Consider the following 22,481-nt stretch of genomic DNA (forward strand, 5'->3'; position numbering starts at 1 on the left):
AACTAACATTCAGTTCAAGTTTGAAAATTCTTGTAAACTAAAATGCATTGCGCAGGTTTTGGCGGTAATTAAGATTTCATTTTTTTATGTTAGTTGTTACTATTTCTATTTATAAGTATTTTCATATTAGTTAAATAAAAAACCGAACCGTTAAGGACCAAAAACCGATAAACCGAAATCGATAAGAAAATATCTTATTGGTTGGTTATTGGTTTTACATATTTAAAAATCGAAAATCAATAAATCGAACCAATAACACGTAAAATCAGACCGAACCGACCGATGCACACCCCTAGAGCTTATGGTATAAAAGAAAAAGGGCAGCCCGGTCCCACCATACATTTCTGTCAGGAGTTGTTTTCAAGGCTTAAACTCGTGACCTCCTGATCACATGATAACAACTTTACCAGTTACTTCAAGTCTCCCCTTCAACTTAGCTTACAGCATAATATGTTTTTATCTTTTTGACTTAAAAATAAATACTTACAAAGTATTTTTTTTTTTTTAATTTCTCAAATATTATCAAAGTGCTTAAAAGCTATTTTAGCTTAAAAAAACATTTTAAGAAAAAAAAAAAAAACCTAAACAAGCTTTTAGTAAGTGTTTGATCATGCGATTTCATCTCATAATATAATCTCTTTTTTTTTTTTTTACCCAAACATTATCAAAATGCTTAAGAGCTATTTCAGCTTGAAAAATATATATTTAAAATAAATTCATCCGGACAAGCTAAACTTAAGAGGCACATATAATAGAGATAACTTCCTTTTTCTCCCCCAAAATAGTACACACTTTAATTTTGAGTACACATAGGTACACACTTAAACGTATATAAAGTCGAACAAGTAGACACATGCATTCTATGTGACATAAATTCATATCCTACACGAGGTCATATGTGTATTATCCTATGAAGATTGAGAATATAAAAATATTCAACGATTTAGAGAATATGTCTTTCTCTGTCGATTTAGAACATTTATCTTTATTCGGTTTTATTCAACATATAAAAATACAATAGCATACGAAGTCGAAACTACATTGCTAAAAAAAAGTAGTGTATCTGCATTACCACTACTATTTATTAATTACAAAATGGAAAAGGATCAAAATTACTTCTCAAAATGGAGCAAAAATATCCTCCATCTATTTTTTGATTCAAAAATATCCATCCGTTTGTTTTTTTAGCTCAAAAATACCCTTCACCTTCACGGAGTGCCACCAAGCACACCACATAGAAAAAAATTGTCACGTGACCAATCCACGTCAGTATCTTGTTTATGAAAAAGGGCCAAAACTGTCCTGAACTATTCAAAATGCAGCAAAAATACACTTCATTTATTTTTTGGCTAAAAAATAATCCTCTGTTGGTTTTTCGGCTTACAAATATCCCTCATTTTAATAGCTCGTGCCACCAAGCACACCACCCCCAAAAATGCCAAAATAATCAAACGCTAGGTTACACTAGTATGAAATAAATACAAATATATTGTAACTAAAATTTTCATAAATATTAAAACATCAAGGAAGGGAAGAAAAAATTTAATCAAATTTTAATTTAATTGAATGTCTCAGCGATCTTTTGTTAAATGATATTTTTAAGTTTTTTTTTTTTAATTAAATAGATTATAAGTTTTTTTTTTTTTTTTTTAGGAAATGACCCATTTTGAGACAGATCTATTATTTATTCGACGAAATATAAACAGATTGATTATCGATCTGATTAATCGATTGTCGGTCGACAGATTGATTATCGATCCGACCTAATCGATTATCAATCCAACAAATCAATTATCGATTCGATGTATATATGAACAGATCAATTATTAATCTGATAGATGAGAAAATAGAAGTAGGTCATTTTGCTAATTGAAAACTTGAAGCAGCTTAATAGCCAAAATTTTCTCACTACGTGCCCTGAACATGCATGACGCTACATAGGTTATCCATAATATTTGTTCTTCTTCTCTATAGAATGTGTCAATAACGCTACCATATTTGCCCTAGAAAACGATGGCGACGATGATGGATGTTGAGATGATAAACGAGAAGGAGGAGAAGAAAGTGTCAATAGAGATGATTCGAAAGACGTTTGAGGAATGAGATGTTTTGCCTTATCATTACCAAATGTGGAACAACTGAACAAGTATGAATCTGACGATTGCCCCCGTTTTGAACAGTTCATATTGTTAATCTACCTAGTGTCTGCTAATCTTATATCAACCAATTTCGTGATACGAAAGATAGGGTCGAGTCTGATACATCAACCGTCTACTCAATATTCTTGTACGAGTCCACAATGACTACACGAGATGAACCTTGGTTTGGTGAATTGAAGTTGGCCTTAGATGTCTTTTATCGATTTATCTCACAATAATAAGTAAATTCCCACAACAATAAGTAAAAAAGATGGATCGAATCTGGAAAAACTACTATGGCATGCCCATTTATTTTGGCTTGAAAGAGTTTGCCAACAGATTTGAGATGCGATCCATAAACCTCATAAACCTAAGAAGATGTGGACTACACACAAATTAGGATATTGTTATATCTTATTCCGTGTAGTTTGATTGTAGTACGAATAACCTACTTTCCTTTTTGAAATAACCTAATTTTTTTTGGTTCCAGGTTACTCTACATCCGCAAATCAGGCATAGACGAATTTTCATTACCAAGCACGTGTCCCGAATTTTCATTACCAAGCACGTGTCCATCTCAACTCAATGATTGTTGTATCTGAATTCTTCATTTAATGGCTTTAATTTTCAAGTGAACTTCGTTAGTATGATGAAGGTGTAGTTAATAATTCATCTAAGACAAATTATTTCTTTATTCATTAATCAATTTTAAATATTTTCTAATGTTTTTTTATTCTTCAGTTCCCAGATTTGTAATTCAAAATAATGTTTACTATAGTGTAGATGATTTGAATAATAGTACCTCGCCACTATTATTGGAGTCAAAACTCACTGTACAAGAACGATGTCTAAGTGAGACAATTCAAAGCATGATGCGGCAAATGTCGGATACATTATAAACAATGCGTACTTGTTTGGGTACAACAGATTTGCCCTCCCCACACACAATGACTCACAGATGCTGTGGATGACATAAAAATGTGGTTAGGTTTGGACCATGATGTCGAAATAGAAGAAGCAGTAAGTTTTTCAAAAATTGCATATTTCTTGGTTAAAAATAAAATTGAAATGTTTAATGCATATGAAATAAATTCTTTTGTTAACCTTACTTATATAAAATTAAAGATTAATTTTATTTCATAAGATGTTAATAATATGTTTTTTGTACATTACTTTGGATATTATTGTAAAAAAATTATTTATAATATGAAGATTTGAGTTATTTACTTTAAAGTTCTAAAATATTTTTGATAAAAGACTAATGTTTGCTCTTTCTTTCTTCCAAATCTTTTATTTAGACACTTAGGGCCCGTTTGGCCATGGACAATTTTCCAAATTTTCCGAAAAAATTTTCCGGAGTTGGAAATCATGGCGTTTGGTCATGAAAATTCGAAAACCAATTCTGGAAAAATTTTCCGAAAATGGAAAACACCTTTTAGTTGTTTTCCAAATTTTCCAACTCAACTCTAACTTTTATTATTATTACATATAACCCCAATCTTTTAAATTTTTACATAAAACACCCCTAACTTTTAATTACATAAATAATATTATTTTTTCAATATTACGTATATAGAACTTTTAAAGAATAATATAGTTATAATTTAGTATTACGTAATATAGTATCAGTATATAGTAATGTAATATAGTATATAGTATATAATATAGTATTACGTAATAGTATATTACTACGTAATATAGTATAGTATTACGTAATATAGTATATAGTATTACGTATTACGTATATAGTATTACGTAATATAGTATATAGTATAGTATTACGTAATATAGTATACAGTATATAGTATTACGTAATATAGTATTACATAATAGTATAATATTACGTAATATAGTATATAGTATATAGTATATAATATAGTATTACGTAATATAGTATATCGTATATAATATAGTATTACATAATAGTATAATATTACGTAATATAGTATATAGTATATAGTATATAATATAGTATTACGTAATAGTATAGTATTACGTAATATAGTATATAGTATATAGTATATAATATTACCTAATCTAACGCATTTTCAATTATATTGGCAAGACGAAAAAATATCTTTTATGCCTAATACAATTTTAATAAGCGACAATAACATTTTTTATTTTAGTTGGGTGATTTTGATAGTTTGTTAAAGTTGGGGCATAAAATTTCTATTTTAAAAAGTTTTTTTCAAAAGTCAACAAAAAAATTAAAAAACAGACATAACCAAACACAACTCCAACTCCAAAAAATTTTAGTTTTCATGGCCAAACGACTACTGATACTTGAGATTATTCTAATTGAACCTAAGTCAATGTGTGACTATTTGACACTGTGCCAACAAATCACAAAGAGTGGGGGCACATATTAATTTGGGCTTAGGTGTAATTAGATATATACTACATTAGTGTCTAAAAGAAAAATTCTAGCAACTTGTAGGGGTTGCATATGTATTCAGGCTAAAAATAATAAATATTATAACATCTTGACACAAAAACTATGGTTAATCAAACACCTTTTCTTTTGGTTAAATATACACTATCACACAGTGTTCGAGCTTTGGCGCTCGGCTCCAGGTTGATTGACGTCAACAGTACTCTAATAATATCACACAATATTTGAGCTTTGATACTGCGCTTGAGATTGATTGACGTCAATCGTACTCTTGTAATGTTACCTAGCATCTGAGCTCTGGTATTGGGCTTGAGGTTGATTGGCGTGTTGGGCTCGAGGTTGATTGGCGTCAACCATACTCTTGTAATATCACCTAGTATCTGAGCTCTGGCGTTGGGCTAGAGGTTGATTGGCGTCAACAGTACTCTAGTACTATCACGCAATGTTTGAGCTTTGGTACTAGGCTCGAGGTTGATTGGTGTCAATCATACTCAGGTACTATCGCCCAATGTCGTAGCTATGATGTTGGGCGCGAGATTGATTGGTCGAACCGAGGGTTGTCCAATTTTATAGTATTTAATTTGGATAACTTTTTGTAAAATTATTTAGTAATGTAGATGAACTCACAAAAAGAATTCTATAATCTTTTCAAAATACAAAAATAAAATTGTAATTCATTTGTACAACCTTATTGTCAACATTGAAGTCAACTTTTCATTTAAAACTCCAATTTTGTTAACTATTTGAATATAAATCAATTTTCAAAAATTTAAGCACATGATTATTTTGACATATAGTATCAAAGAAATATCATCAAATAATGTTATGTATCCCTCTTGAGGTATGAAGATCAAATGTATAAGTGATAGGCCTATTTTCTAACACACTTCACTTATCTTATTGTATAATATGTTTTTGCCTTTTTGACTTATAAATACTTACAAATTATTTAAAAAAACAAAAAAAAATTATCCGAACATTATCAAAGTGCTTAAAAGCTATTTTAGCTGAAAAACATTTTAAGGAAAAATACTTATCTCATGATATAATCTTTTTAATTTTTTTTTTACCCAAACATTATCAAAATACTTATGAGCTATTTCAGCTAAAAAGTACTTAAAATAAACTAATCTAGACAAGCTAAACTTAAGAGGCACATATTAATAGAGATAAGTTCCTTTTTCTCCCTCAAAGTGAGTACGCATAGGTACACACTTAAACTTGTATAAAATCGAACAAGTAAACACATGCGTCATATGTTACATAAATTCATATCCTACATGACGTCATATGTATATTTCCTACGAAGATTGAGTATATAAGAACATTCAACAGTCAAGATAATATACTTTTGTCTGTCAATCTAGAACATTTATCTTTACTCGATTTTATTCAACATATAAAAATACACTAGCATACGAAGTTGAAATTACACAGCCCAAACATAAATAGTGTATTTGCATTACCACTACAATTTAAATTAATTACAAAACGAAAAAGGGTCAAAATTACTTCTGAACTATCTGAAATGGAGCAAAAATATTCTCTGTTTATTTTTTGATTCAAAAACATCCATCCGTTTGTTTTTTTAGCTCAAAAATACCCTTCACCTTAACGGAGTACCACCAAGCACACCACATGAAAAAAATTTCACATGGCTAATTCACGTCAGCATCTCGTTTAGAAAAAAGGGCCAAAAGTACCCATGAACTATTTAAAATTGAGAAAAAATACAATTTATTTATTTATTTGCTCAAAAATACTCTTTCATTTGTTTTTTAACTCATAAATATTCCTCACTTTAATGGAGTGCCACCAAGCACACCATCCGAAAAAATAATTGTCACGTTGTCAGTCCATGTCCAATTAACCATCCAACTTAACAGTCCATTTAATATTCGTACTCGATCTGTCTTCAAAATATCCAATCCGTATTCATAAGTGAATGGTAAAGATAGTTCCACCCTTCATTTTATCTGAACTCTCACCCATAAAATCAATGCAAACTAGGAATTATGAGAAAAAAGAAAGTCTTTAATATACTTCATCATGTCATAGAATATGGGAGAGTTCAACTTATGTACTAAGGGTTTTTTTTCATCAAAATTCCTAATCTGCATCAGTTCTTTTTCGGAGATTTAAGTGAGAACGGATCAAGTACAGTTATTAAACAGGCTATTAAGTTGGATGATTAAGTGTAGTATAAACCACATAAATCTCTGCCCTAATGAAACTATTACTTAAAATCTCGGTTGACTTTCTTTCTCCCGATTTTAGGTAAAATATTTATACATGTCGTGGACCCTCATACATTGTTGAAATGTATGAGAAAACTGATTAGCATATATTTATGGACAAATAAATCAGCTACCTTAATTATCTAATTTATTTATTAATCAGTCACCTATATTAAGAAAAGTAAATCGGAAACCTTAAATCAAGCACCTTAATTAATGGAAATTACTAATTTATTGATTAATGATATCTTAAAATTAGTTACAGTAATTCAAATTGAAAATAATTTAATACATTTTAAAAAATAAAAAAAAATAAAATCATAAATATATATGTATAATACATAATATGACCTCGTATATGAAATTATTTTTAAAAAAGTTCATAAAAATATTATTTCTTACAAATCATTATTTTTGATGAGTTGAAAATCTAAAAATCAAATTGCATTAGGTGAGATTATATGTATGTAGAAAACATTATAGGTTACATTGACTTTATACATAAAAATCTTATGTATAGTGTGATTAATTTAATGTATAATGCTGACGTTAGCAGGATTTTAAAATGTATTATGTTGACGAGTATACATAACTTGATATGTATAATGTCAAAAATCAAATTGCCTCAAGTGACTTTTAATTTTTTTAAAAATTATATAAGTTCTAGAATATGTTAATCTATACATTAGTATGGTAACCTTATACATATTCATTTTATGTATTATACTATAGTTCTGTAAATTATTGATTGAACAACTCATGCTAACTTAAGAATAATGCTTTCTTATACACAACTTGATATGTATAAAAATGAACAAACAACAGATATCAACCACATACTCGTACACTACTTAGTAATGTATGAGGATTGAATTGATCAAATAACAGAATTTAACCACGTCCTCATACATTGCCTAGTAATGTATAAGGACTGAAGTAACAATATTTGTATGACCTTGAATACTATTGTATGAGATGGTCTAATACATTACCATTATGTATAATAGTTAGACATTGTTATGAAATACAAACAACAAATATGAAATTTATACTCCAACAACAAATATACATCAGTTTTTAGTCACGGCGAGGAAGAGCATATACTTGGAAATCGATTTGGAGTGTAGGGGCGTCGACTTCGACGGCAAATGAACGGCCGTCTTCGTCTTCTACCACAACTCTGCCGCTGTATTTGGTGGCGAAGTGGCGGAGCTGTTGTCGAAAGGCTAGCCGGAGACGGTGGCAGGGATGACGGAGTTCCATGTATGCAGTTGAATTACAGAAAAAATTGAAACATTTTTGAATTGAAAAAGTTGAAAAAAAATAAACAAACCTCAAAATTAAATGAAAAGGGTGATGAAGTTAGTTGAAACATTTTTGAATTGGAAAAGTTGAAAAAAAAATAAAGAAACCTCAAAATTAAATGAAAAGTGTGATGAAGTTAATCAGTTTGTCCAGTTAATGCTTGATAACTGACAAATTTGAAACCTCCCAAATCAAGTAGCTTGATTTTAGGCGTACAATAGGGAGTGCAATAATTGAGCAAATATCGGACTAAAAAAGAAGCGACAACTGTTTTTGGATGTATGAAGGAGAAGAGAGAGAAAGTCTAAAACGAAGGAATTCTATGTAATTAATATGAGATTTGTGTAATTTCTTTTCTAATATGGGATTTTATGTAATAAGGTAAAGTTACCTTGTGTATATATATATGATTTTTCCAAGCATAGCTAAGCGGTAGCAGTTATTAAATTCCGACTCTCTGCCTCTGCCTCGTTTTCATCTCTTTTTCGCTTCTCCCCCCTTGCTTCATCCCTTAATTCTGTCAACGCATTAAGAACTTCCTCCATCTTTGGCCTCTCGTCTGGCAGATCAATATGCAAGCAGCGGAATGCCAGAAGTGTGATCTTAAATGCAGTCGAATGATCAACTTCTTTGAAGCAATCACGAACCAGATATTTTTCACCACGCTTAGCCTCCTTTATGGCTCTCTGTTCCAGAGAATCAGGACCATCACAAATAACCTCCTTATTCGCTATCAGTTGTAGCAGTACAAGGCCAAATATATAAACATCAGATTTCATCGTCATCGTACCTATATATAATCCATCCAAAATATGTAAGAACACAGAACTGCTCTTAATAGAGAAAAAAAAAGAGAACTTACAACAATAACCTCATACCCAGTGTAATCCCATTGTGTGTGTGTGTGTGTGTGTGGTGGTGGTGGTGGTGTGTGTGGGGGTGGGGGGGGGCTGGGGAGGGTAGAGGGTACACAAACGTTACCCCTGCTTCGATAAAACAGCAAATGTGATGAAAATTCTCCACGGGGGAAGCTCGAGCCATAATTTTTAGTTTGGATGTCGTTTCAGTTGCTCTTTTCTGTTTCATCCAAATATATAAAAACATGAGGGTCATTGCAGAATCAGCTGCTAGGCTGAGTGAGGCAGTGACAAGGATGGTAAATACTCGGTGAAGATACGCTATTGCAAACTCATATGCCCCTAATGAAGTGCTTGATAACTGGCCATGGAGTTGATATGCCTAAGCTCCCATCAAAGATCATATTCTTCAGCTGGACAGCCCTTCATGAAGCCTGCCTCATTCAAGACAAGCTTGAGAAAAGAAAATTACAGATTGCTAGAAGACGTTACGAGTGCCAACAGAACCTCGAGTCCAACAACCATCTATTTACATTGGACAGTCGATGCTGAAGAATGGAGTCTGGTTTTTGTCTATATTTGGTAATAATTGGGTAATGACACAGCGCGAAAGAGGCCTTTGAATGATGGTGCAATTGGATAGTTGGTAAGGCTATCAAGCCAATCTAGAAGATGATAACTGCAAGTATCATTTGGTGTGTATGGTCAGAAAGGAACAACGGATGCTTTGATGGTCTATCAACTCTTAAATCACTCCCTAAGACTAGATGTCTTTTGTAACTATACAGTTCGCATAATCTTTCACCCATAGATTCCCCTTAGCTACGTTGCTCGGACTCATCAAAAATGTCAATGGGTGCGTGTCGGATTCGCCAAAAATAGTGTATTTTTGAAGAATCCGACACGGGTGTGGCATCGAAAGTAAAGAGTCCGTGCAACTTAGCCAATTAGGACTTTGTTAGCTCCCTGATACTAGTTTAGTCTTTTTTGTAACGGAGCTAATGAAGTTTTGTAGTACATGGCAAATCACGTGATTGATTTTACCATGTAGGGCGTGTATGCCTACTTATTCAATATGATAGTCTAAGTGCCTACTTGTGTACACCCAAAGTTTGAGGGCATAGATGCCTGTTGAGGCCAAGTTACCTAAGTGAAATCATCTGGTACTTAATGTAACTACAGGAAATATGAGAGTCCTAGGAAGTTAGATTTGGGCATTTAGTTTTGGACATCTTAAGAACAACAGTTTTCAGTTGACCCTTGAAACTGACCACCAAACTGAAGAACAGAAGTTACCAAAAAAACATAATCGTAACGAAACAGAATAAACTGGATCAGCAGATTTTTCCAGTTTATTCTCCCACTTCCAAGTGGTAGTCAAGACAAATCACCAAATGAATTGAGATATCAAAAGGAGGGATCAACTAATAGAAATCACGAAAGGAAGTGTATTTTATAGCATCCCGAATTAATAATGCACGAAAGCAGGTAGAAGAAAATAGCAAAGAATGGAAGATGGCCTCTCCTTTCCTCTCTTCGAAACATACACATTTTTTTTAACGACCTCCCAATTAGACACTCCCAAGTCCAAACTCGTTTTAAGTTCTAACAAACATATGATATTCTTCTCTAGTAACCTACTTCTCCAATAACGGGCTTCCTTTTCTTCACATGCACGGCATCTGTTTCAATCCTCCACTATTTGCATAAAATCCCCTGCGTTTCTTCAACTTCTCCAACGAAAGCCAACTGTTTGACTTGAAGAGTAACTTAACCCTAGGATACAACGACTGGAAACGTAAGCCAAGTTATCGTCTGAAGGAGAAATCCATACCGCCTTGCGGGAAGAAAATCCTTTGATATCGAAGATACAAGTTCACAAAATTCTCAGAGATACACATTGGTCAAAAGAAGGAAGAGCTTTATCAGTCAGATAAGTGGCAGCCAAAACATTTTGCTTCCGATATGTAGTGTGATGAAACTACCGAGTGCAGGGACTGGGAAATTCATAGAAGATGTAAGAAAAGAGAATAGATTTATTATTACTATATCTACCAGAATTTCAACGCTCTGGGTACACTGAGTAATTGACGGTTCAAGGTAGGAAGAAAACTCAATATAGTACTTCCAGAATTAAGATCAAAGCTCAAAATTGTATGATTTTGAGGAGAGAATCCAAGCCGTTGTAGGAGAGAAGACCGAAGTATCACTTCATCAAAGGTAACAAGTGAAAAAACTTCCCAAAATTGCGGCTGTTGAGAATGGCCATACGCTGATGTTATGTGAAAGATTCCAAGAGGTGAATCAGAACTCTATCAAGGCAAGAGTAAGTAAAGTAAAGCAATCTGATACTTATCGGAGAAGGAGATGATCACTAGCTACGGAAACGCATAAATAGGCTCAAGCACTTGGAAATCACAAGAGTTCAGGTGTGTAAAGAGGTGGAAAAAATATAAGAACTCAGCTTAATTATTCCCTCGGATTATTGTGGTTTAAGGAAAGCAATACGTAATTACAACAGAAGCAAATTAAGCTACCTGCTACTTACAAGTATTCTATAATATTAAGGTGATTCTAACACTCCCGTCAAGCTGGTGCATAAAATTATAGTATGCAGCAAGCTTGCAACATATTTAACTTGTTATGGGACCGGCTAGGGACTTTTCATTCCTAGCCATTTGACTATTTTATGTTTATCTTAATTATAAAGGTCTTCTATCACAGTTTCATAACTAACAATTCCAGTAGAGAATAGCAAAAGGAAGAACGCAAAGGGAGGGAAAAAATGGTGGGTTTTAATTGATGAAACCAAAACCTCAAAGAAACAGCATTGCATCATGCAATACAGAGAAAACTATAAGAAAGAACTTAATCTATAGCATGAAATTATCAAAAATATTCTGGTATGAGCACACATACGACTATAAATCTCAGGAGCATCCCGGCCAACACAAACTAGAGGAGAAATTTTCGTATCTTCATTCACATGATTTGATACGTATCCAAAGTCAAAAACTTTTATGTTTACTTCCTGCAAGCCAAAAATCATTATCTCCATCGTGCCAAAACGATGGAATAACCAGTAATTATCTTCAGATATCTAAAGGAAATAAAAAGTCAAGAAAACAACCAAGGATTCAAACTCACGTCATCTATCATAATACAGTCAGCAGTAACGCTGCCAACTGCAATCCCATTCTTGTGCAACCATGAGAAGAGATCTGCTAGTTGGGTTGCCACTTTCATCCGCTTATCCCACCCAAAGTCATCTGCAAATGAGAAAAAGAAAACATAAAGGATGCGCTAGAAAGCACACAAAAGTCGGACAGAACAGTCATTCAACATCTTAGTTGCACGGACTCTTCACTTTTGATGCCGCACCTGCGTTGGATTCTCTAAAATACACTACTTTTGGAGAATCCGACAAGCACCCATTGACATTTTGAAGTGTCCGAGCAACATAGTTCATCATAATACTCGAGATAGTAAGCACCATCCAGAAGAACGTCTGACAAGACTCTGGTGAACTCTGCATCATAGACAGCTTCCAGCCTCCTATCAAAACAGCACTTATACAACTTCACCAAATTTGGATGCGTATTTGCTGTTTCATCTGTTAATAACTCGATCTCATCCTACAAAATACCCTCTAACATGAATTGACCAACAACAAAAATAGAGAGAGAAATAAAATTCAGAGCTATCTCGCAAACATACACAAAATTTATATAGACGAGGAAGCTTCTCAAGTTTCATAGGAAGGAAATAATCCCATGTCTTTACAATAGCAGGTCGGCTTACAGATCCTTCAACAATGGTGCCAAGGAACAGTCTTCCTGTAAGTGTCTTTTGGATTAAAGAATCCTTGAAATTAGTAATACTGTTCAACTCGGCGTAGCTGCAATACTTCACCTCACCATCTACGACTGGCTCAATGGAGAAATCGAAGCTGCATTTTGGCAACCAAAGAAGATCATTCATTCAGAGAAGAAATAATAATATTGTGGGTGTCTAGCTTGTGAATTGGGGCATCTCTAGGTCAGGGGGGAATCTAGAGCCGGTACCATTTAATACAATCAAAGGTACCAAGGTCGTCAGGGCTTGAACCAATTGTGCTTCAATAGTTTAGCGAGAAAAAGGTTCAAGCAAGAAAACGAAAACATATGAGGTGCTATAAAATAACTATAAATACAAACTAGAATTATATCACAGAGGAATTAATGAAGTAGCTTAAAGGAATAGAATTCATGTCAATCACGTTCGCCAGTTTTTGAAATTGATGTCCATTTGAGGAATCTGATTCGGATGCAATATGCAGTTGAAGTTCCTTCTCATACTACTAAAAGCTATAAACTTATATGCCCAATCACTAACATGTTCGTTGATAGAGTTCTTTAGAAATTAAATAGTAAACCACTTTGCTAACAATAAGTACTTGCGAGAGTGCAAGAAAAAGCTTTCAGCCAACAATGCAGCTATTTCAAGACTTAAGGCAGCTCAAGCAAAACTCTAACACCACTAAATAAATGACCTCTTCCTGGTAATAATCTCATTTGAAGAAAAAGAAGAGACAAATTGACATAAACACGAGAGACGACGACAACAACAACATACCAGTGTGATCCCGCACACGGTGAGGTCCGAGAGGGTAAGTACGCAGACCTTACCTCTACCTTATAAATGAAGTAGAGAGGTTGTTCCTATAGAGACTCTCTGCTTGCGACAAAAGAAGTCTAGAAAAATGATATAATGGAAATACAAGAAACAACAATAGTAACAAAAACACCAAAAATAGTAGCAGAATAGCAATACAACAAAATATTACTCCCTCCGTTTTAAAAAGAAAGACCTAGTTTGACTTGGCACGGAGTTAAAGAAAATAAAGAAGCCTTTTGAATCTTGTCGTCATAGATTAAAGATATGTCAAATGTACCAAAATCCCCTTTAATCTTGTGGTCTTAAACATGTCAAGTGGAAAGTTGGAATTAAAGAGTTGTGGTCACTCTTTATGAACCAAACAACATAACCAGTGAAATCCCACAAGTGATATCTAGGGAGGGCAGAGTGTATGGAGACCATACCACTACCTCGTGGACGTAGAGAGGCTGTTTCCAAAAGACCCTCGGCTCAAGCGTAGAAAATTCAGGTACAATGAAGAAAATATAGCAAATAACAAGGAAATAGTGCATAGTCTACAAGATGGGAGCAAAAACAACAACAAAATAGTGCGATAATCAAACACAATAACATACTAGGATAGATTATCAAAACCAAGAACGGTGCAAATAAATATCAAAAACAAGAAGTACAATAATACAACTAGTAAGATGACAAACACCAACCAGCCTAAAAAGTAAATTAGGTCATTCTTTTTTAAACAGAGGTAGTACTATAATCAAGGGACTTTGAACTAAAAGTGACAAACAAGTTTGTCAATTAAGTGGGGTTCCTTCGAGTTCTAAAAATTAGCTAAAAGTGACAATTTTTTTCAGTTTTTTATTTCAACATTTTCGCTCCAACAACTATAAAAGTTGTCCCAATAACTATCAAAGTTGTCCGACAACTGTGTGAAGTTGTTGGACAACTTTAATAAATGTTAGGACACCGACAACTTTGATAATTGTTGCGACAACTAATCTCCAATTGTTTGAGCGACTTTACCTTTTTAATTTATGTGGCCAACTTATCATCTTTATTTAATTGAAGACTTTGATAACTCTATAATCAAACTACAAGAAACAATAGATAATAACAGAAACACATTTGTACCCTAATTTTTATCCTCCAAACCTTCCCTCGCCATTTAAGGTCATGTGTAAGCTGTAACAATACCCTAATTTGTGTGTATTCTACACCTTCCTATCTAAGTCTATCGTTGTGAAAGGAAATGGTTAATAAACAGTTACAAACCTCTCATTGCTCTTGCAAAAATCAGTAAAATACTCTATGGTTCGATTAACAATGTGATCTGTCCAAAAACGGGAGGCCAATCGTCAGATTCATCCTTGTTCCATATTTGGTAATGATAAGGCAAAACATCGTCCCATTCCTCAAACTTCTTACGCATCATCTCTATTGACACTTTCTTCTCCTCCTTCTTCTCGTTTACCATCTCAACATCCATCATCGTCGCCATCGTTTTCTAGGGCAAAGTAGAAAGGGGGAAAATTAGGGGTAAAATCGAAGGGAATTTTATTGAGTACCGAATACCCGCCTCTATTTCCTATTTTTGCTATTACACGCTGTTTGGAGGTGCTTTGTCGTGCTTTCATAATGTATGGTAAAATCTGATATGGTATGGTATGGAAGTGATATGTTTGGATAGATTGTATCATTCATTACTATTTAATAATATTTTTTTTATTTGATTTGGTTTGTGGATAAAAATTATAACATCTTAAGGTTGTTAATAATATGAGTTAAAAGGTAAAATAGGAATATAAAATATTATATGAAGACATAGTTGAAAAAATAAATAAGAAAATTATGCAAAACCATCAAATCGGTGCTTTAAAAAATTGGCCTATTCCATGGTTTTCAAACGTTATCATATCATATCATGTCTTTTAAAATACAAACATGGTTTCCATGGTACCCATATCATACCATACCACAGAAAATCATCATCCAAACAACCTATTAGTGGATTGTAGAGCTGTCAATATGGGTCAAGTCTATTGGGTCCCGATCCAACATCTAATCTAACAGAGTTAGATTTCAATCTTTATAGCCCATTTAAGAATAGGGTTTTTTAGTTGGGTAAAATTCAGAAATAACATACTTAATCCCTTAGTTATGAGTTTCATAGCAATATTTTCATAATTACACAATATAGCAAGTTGTATTTTATATTTTTGCAAGCTGTTACTATAAAAATACAAATACATATGATTTTTACTACCCTTATGATCGATATGTATTTTATATTTTTACAAACTGTTGTTACAAAAATACAAATACATATGCTACAAAATGTAATTTGATAAAAGTATTGCTATTTTTTGTAATTTAATACTTAAGTATGCTATGCTATCTTTTCCTTTTTAGTTCTATCCGGATAAGTCCGTGGCTCGTGAGGCTTTAACAATGTGGGTTGGACTGGCCCGTGGGCCAACCCGTAAGTCAAATATATGCAATGATTTAGATTGCTTATTAGTATTTTTATTTGGTTCGATGGATATCATGTCAAGAGTTCTTTAATTTTGCTGTTATGAGTATTTTTTGGATTGTTGGAGACTTGATTAACAAGTATTAACACCATGTTATATTATCTGGTAATACTTATGTTTATTAACATTCTAAAATTAAATTATAAAATATTATTTTTTAAAAGGTGGGCTGGCCCGTAAGGTCCGCAGCTCACATAGTAATGATGTGGTTTTGATGTTTTTTGGCCCATCATTTTAATGGGTCAGCTCGATCTGGCTCGTCAAACACAAAGCCCATCTGGACTAGTCCAGATGGGCTGAGCCGACCTGTATTAACAGTTCTATTCCTATTAGTGGATTGTTTTCTTTTAATATATTAAAAAAATATAAATAAAAAAAAGAAGTAATTTTACTCTTAAGAAATTCTTTTTGAAATTTTACAAATAAGTGTAATACTATTAATTAAATAAGTAATCTGAAATAATTATTTTTAATTTATGATTCAAGTAAAATGAAATGGAGTACTTCTCTACATTCGTACCACATTAATATCTCTTCACCAAAAATTAAAAGTGAAAATAAATAATTAATTACATCTTAATATTTTAGAATAATAAATATTATGGATCATCTATGTAACTTCATGCATGTTCAGGGACATCCAATTAAAGTAAAATTTGATTAAATATACTTTTCCCTTCTTTGATGTTTAATATTTATGAAAAATTTATTTATAATATATTTGTATCGGTAGTTATTTCAAAAGAGTTTCCGATAATTTTATTGTCATTCGTTATATTACTATAACTAGTTTAGAGAGCGTGTGTTGCTCTTGTGTATCACGTTAATTGATAGAAAACGTATATTTCTTTTTACTTATCACAAGTTATTAACTTGAAAAATTGTACGATAATTCTCATTATTTTAATAATATTATAAGTTCTAAATTCATAATTAAATTTAAACTGACTCATCAAAAGTTTCAATATTTTTCTTTCTCTCTGATGTGGTGCCTTTCACTTTGATCTGTAACACTTTATCGCAATGCCGAAAGGTAGGATTTCAGGTCTTTTGGCAATAAAAGGCATATTACTAATTGATTCTTTGGCCATTTTGTGTTCGAATTCTAATCCGGTGAGGCGCTGCTGGATGCTTCTGATTCACTTCAATATACCAAAAAATAATTTTTCACCAAAAAGATCTTGATTCTATGAGTGTTAATACATCCATTTCACATTTTTGGAGTATAATTTGTTGTTTAAGATACTTAAAATAAACTCATACAAATAAATTTAGTCTTCCAAGTTGAAACTGTCAATAGACCTATCTTTTTATGACTTTGCTATTTTAGTGTTGAATGACGTCTTGCTATAACAAAAACATATTTAATATATACGCAGACTTTATCTCTACCTCAATAGCAGAGAGATTACTTTTGATATACCCGAAAAAACATTCCAACAATTCTAAATACTTAGTATACGATAACTGCATCATGTCATGTTTAATTTTCTCTTTCCAATACTTCTTTGATCTACCTCTACTTTCCCTAAGACCATCTATGACCAACATCTTACAGCTCCACATTTGGACACTTCTCAGAGTTGTTATGATTTTCTGAAAATAGGTTACATGCTAATGAAGTTAAAATATCTTGATCTTGTGTCTAACACTTTGATGCACCGTATAACATTTTGTTGATAGATCAAAACAATATAGAGGGGTGAGGATTTGTTGTCATGGTTCGATTGGGTTCTAACTGTATATGTGAATGAAAAATGAAGGGAAAAGTGAAGTGAGAATTCACTTTAAGGAAGTAAATGTGGGAGAAAGAAACTTTCTTATGCTTATGTTAAAAAACATTCTTGCTTATGTTGAAAAACATTCCTAACAAGACATGTCTTGCACCATCGATTTTGAGTTTAGATATGATCGAGAGATTAACTTTTTGGACAAAATAAAAATAAAGTTAAAGTCTCATGATCTTGTGTCTAACACTTTGATGCACCATATAACATTCTGTTGATTGATTAAAATAATATATAGAGGAGAGAATTCCCTCACCTACTGCAATGATTCTATTGGGTTCTAAATGTATATATGTGAATGGAAAATGGAGGAAACAAATGAAGGGAAAAGTGAAGTGAGAATTCATTTTAAGGAAGTAAAATTCTCCCACATTGGTGGGAGAAAGGAACTTTCTTATGTTTATATTGAGAAGCATTTTTTTATGTGAATATTGAGGCAAGAACAAGACATGCCTTGTGTCGTTGTTGCTGATCTTTTCTCCTCACCTGGGTTCTAACTGAAAAACATTCCTTCATGTGGATAGTGAGGTAAGAACAGGACATACGTTCGCTCGCTTTCGCTTCCGCTTCCTTCGTGTGGATAGTGAGGCAAGAACAAGACATATGCTCGCTCGCTTCTGCTTCAATGAAAAATGGAGGAAAACTGAAGTGAGAATTCACTTTGAGAAGCATTCCTTCACGTGGATAGTGAGGCAAGAACAAGACATGCGCACGCTTGGCTTCCGCTTCAACTTTGACTTGGCTTCGGCCTCGAATTTGGATTTGTCAAATGATCGAGTGATTATTCTTTTGAAAAAAATTTATTTGAAACTTGAAAATAAATTAAGTTTGTAATCTAATAGAATTTTTTTTCTCAATTTGCGGAAGCAGTTCAATCACAATGCGGATGCAGTCACAACACACCTCGAAGGGACGTGATCTTTCAAGGTCCTATTTTGGAATGTAAGATGACCTACGCTTGCATGTCTGGCGTACATCAGACGCAGGTCGAGCGCAGGCCAAATCAGAACATTCTATTTTGTGTCAAATGCTACCTTCGCACAAATACAACGCAGGTCGGGCACAGATTCATCGCAAATAGGTAACGTTTTTGAAATAGCGCACTGTTTGGTGAACCATTGCTTCTTTTCTAAAGCGACGTCTTTCGGCTATATTCTTCCCCTGAATATTAATTTACATATTCATATTGTACTGGGATAATAACCTTTATCTAATTATTATTATCAGATCTATCTATCTAATCTCTATATTATTCTTATATTTATTTTTTTATCCTCACAGAGGGATTGACTCAAATAAAATTATTGATTTGAGAACTTTTATCTTATTTCTTTCAATTTGTATCGTTGCAGAGAGATTGTTTCAAATAATTTTATTGATTTAAAGATTACTCGCAAGGGGTCTTTACACCTTTTAGCATAATTCAGGAAAAAAAATATTTTGATTTAATTATCACTAGTCTCAAATCATTTAATTGACACTAAGCTCAAGGAATGCTGATTAAATATCTATTTCTTAGTAAGTGCAATATAATTATTTTACTAAAAAACAATTATTCGTTAGATAAATACATGTGGAGATTAAGATTATATTATAATAATATTATCAAGTGAATTCATCGATTCTCAACTCTTTTAAAATATATATAAATCTTTTTAAAGTTTATTTTATTTTAAGTAATTTATAATTTAAAATTCATCATTCATTGATTTAATTCTCTCAAATACTAATCAAGATAATATAAATTTGTAGTCTAGATGATTTCAACCTCTGTGAGACGATATCTTAACTATACTAGAATTTGATAAAGTACGAGCAACAAAAATTTTATACCCATTGAACTCGTCAAGGACACACCGTGAATTTAGTAGACTTAATTCTATAATTTTTCTGTCTTCATTTTCATTTCTTAAGTTGGTTTTACTGATTTTTCAAAAAATAGTATAAGGTTCATTTTGATAGTTCATTTGATCATTCATTTGAACTTGTATTTGAAGTTGTTGGAGCTTTACGGTAGTTCTTGAAGTTGTTCTTGAACTTAGTGTTAAACTTATTGTTATATACATATTTTATACCCGGAATAACCTTGTATAGTCCTATATAAGTGGGTTTGGAGATGGTAAAATGTACTTAAACCTTAATTCACAAATCTTATTCATACATCGAGGAGGTAGAAAAGACTACTTTTGAAAGACCCTCCGAGCAAATGGAAAAAGCATAAAAAAGAACCATCAAACTAGTAGGTGCAAATCTCATTCAAAATGAAACTAGGTAACTTGTTCGCGCTATGCGTGATTATCTGAAGCTGCATCAAATGTGTATGCAGATCATATCACTATGAAGTAGAGAGATTGTTTCCGATAGACCTCGACTAAGGACAAATAACAGTACAACAAACAAAAAAAACATAAAAACTTAAAAAGCACACAATAAAATAGGATAACACACTGCTAGCTAATACAGAGAACAAAGACAACCACAACATAATACTATAAGCTATCTGTTCGAAATCATAGATATCATCAAAATACCACAAACAAGAAACAATATAATATATTTATATGTATTATTTAAATATATCATGTATTTTTATGATATAAACATAATTTTTATAATATATAAATATAACATGAATTCTTATGGTATAAATATGGGAAAAGGCTTAAATATGCCACTGAACTATCAGAAATGACTCATTTATGCCATCCGTTAAAAGTCGGGCTCATTCATGCCATCGCCGTTACAAAATTGGCTCATCTATGCCATTACTTTAACAACCGTTTTTTAGAAAACAGCTTTGCCACATGGCATCATATTAGAAATCCACGTCATTTTTAAATTTTTTAAGTTTTTTTTAAATTATAATTTTTTTTAATAATTTTTTATTTAATTTTTTTAAAAAATGGTGTTGGTTACGAAGTTTATAGATTACATATTTCTATGTTTTTATTTATCAAATAACGAATAATAAATTTTGCATATAACTAATGTTCATGTTTTTTCTGGATTCTTATTTTTAAAAATAATTATATATATATTTGACCAATCTTCTAGATATTTATTTATACATGAACCCAAAATATTCAAACCTGAAATTCTAGTTCATCATAATCATTGCTAGTCCTTATATGCAATGATAATAAAGGACGGAACCATCTTGTTGTCATATTTTGCCAAATGAAAAAGGTGATCATATTAAAATGATCAATTCAAAGACCTTAAATGGTTAATCCTTCTTAACTCTTCGAAAAGTACATGATAGAGAAAGAAAAAGAATGCAAAAATGTGAACAATTTCTTCTGTTGGTGCATTCTCTTTTCCTTACTTTTCTCTCCATCTTTGTGTGTATGCATGCAAAATGTATGTAGTAAAGTATTGTGTGTGGATGTGTACGATATCATTTATTCTTTTTTGACAATTATTTATATGCATGCATGCATGGATCATATATTATATCAAATCTCACTTCAAATTTAATCATAACAAAGATTTGAATACTCTAGTATTACAACAACAAATGTAAAATAAGAGAAACTCCACTTCATAATATTGGAATTGAATTTCGTATAATCGCGATATTATATTATTCAAAGAAAGGTAAAGGGTTACCTTTTGAAAAAATAGTTGCCAACAAAAGAAAGAAGAAGCTGCGAACTCGAAACCACGAACCAAACCTCAAACTCCAACTCGTTGTCTTCCCGTTTATGTTATTTGCTTTTTGTTTCTATCAAATGTTACTCCCTTTTCTTCTTAACTCTTCTCTTTTCTTGTTTTTCTCTCCCAGTCCGTGTTTTTTTTTTTCAAGGTTCCTCTCCCTTTCTTCCTGTTTTTATCCTTTTTATTTCCCTAATCCTCCCTATTCGTTCCCCTTATCTTTGTATTTTTCTATGTCCTCCTTTGTGTCTGTGTGGGTGTGCTATATAATGTATAAGGTTGGGAAGTAGAGGGAGTTGAGGAAAAGGTGGGGATGATTGGGTAGTTTTCTTTAGGATAAGATTTTTTTTATAAATATATAATGTATAAGGTTGGGGAGTTGAGGGATTTTTTTAAATTTTTTAAATTTATTTTTAAAATATATTTATAAAAAAAATATTTATGATAAAAAAATTTTATAATTTTTTTTAAAAAAAAATTAAAATGACTTGGACCTCTAATTAGCTGCCACGTGGCAAAGCTGTTTTCTAAAAACCAACTATTAAAAGTAATGGCATGGATGAGCCAGTTTTGTAATGGCGATGGCATGAATGAGCCCAACTTTTAACGAATGACATAAATGAGTCATTCTGATAGTTCAGTGGCATATTTAAGCCTTTTTCCTATAAATATACCATATATTTTTGTGACTAAGTCGTGAAAGCAGACAATAAAAATGAACAATGAACAGAGGCTTTCATAAAATAGGCAATAAATAAGAAATATGAGAATTCAATTGCTATTGTGCACTATTTATTTGGTTAATATTAATAAAAAGGATAGAAAATTTTACGTAGTTTAATAAAGATAAGTTGTAGTATTATGTAATTTTTCGTTAAGGTAAAATAGCATAGACGGAAAAGGCATTTAGGAAAAAGCATTTTAGATGGATATTTTTGC

At 32.2% G+C, this 22,481-nt stretch overlaps 1 protein-coding gene across 2 annotated transcripts; it reads right to left on the minus strand.

Moving 5' to 3' along the window:
* Positions 1-7,741: 7,741 nt before the first annotated feature.
* On the minus strand, positions 7,742-15,211 carry LOC107876312 (LEAF RUST 10 DISEASE-RESISTANCE LOCUS RECEPTOR-LIKE PROTEIN KINASE-like 1.3). 2 transcript variants are annotated; one of them, XM_047415100.1, is made up of 6 exons: positions 14,843-15,211; positions 12,650-12,881; positions 12,426-12,567; positions 12,080-12,201; positions 11,852-11,963; positions 7,742-8,865 (listed from the first exon to the last, which is right to left on the minus strand). In XM_047415100.1, exons 2-6 carry the CDS (start codon positions 12,686-12,688, stop codon positions 8,501-8,503), a joined length of 780 nt encoding a protein of 259 aa, XP_047271056.1. In that variant the 5' UTR covers positions 12,689-12,881; positions 14,843-15,211; the 3' UTR covers positions 7,742-8,500. The 2 variants fall into 2 exon arrangements, with proteins under 2 accessions (XP_047271056.1, XP_016578746.2); XM_016723260.2 differs by lacking the exon at positions 14,843-15,211 and having other exon boundaries at positions 12,314-12,567; positions 12,650-12,877.
* Positions 15,212-22,481: the final 7,270 nt, after the last annotated feature.

The sequence above is a fragment of the Capsicum annuum genome, chromosome 7 (genome assembly GCF_002878395.1).
Source record: "Capsicum annuum cultivar UCD-10X-F1 chromosome 7, UCD10Xv1.1, whole genome shotgun sequence".
Classification (NCBI taxonomy): domain Eukaryota; kingdom Viridiplantae; phylum Streptophyta; class Magnoliopsida; order Solanales; family Solanaceae; genus Capsicum; species Capsicum annuum.

Bases quoted from the DNA above. Each gene is read 5' to 3' on its own strand.
- LOC107876312 (XM_047415100.1), bottom strand. From the start codon at position 12,688: ATGAAACTTGAGAAGCTTCCTCGTCTATATAAATTTTGT. The intron at 11,964-12,079 runs GTGAGTTTGAAT...TTTGGCTTGCAG, and splicing joins ACTGTATTATGATAGATGAC to GAAGTAAACATAAAAGTTTT. The intron at 8,866-11,851 runs GTATGTGTGCTC...GATTATATATAG, and splicing joins TGCTCCTGAGATTTATAGTC to GTACGATGACGATGAAATCT.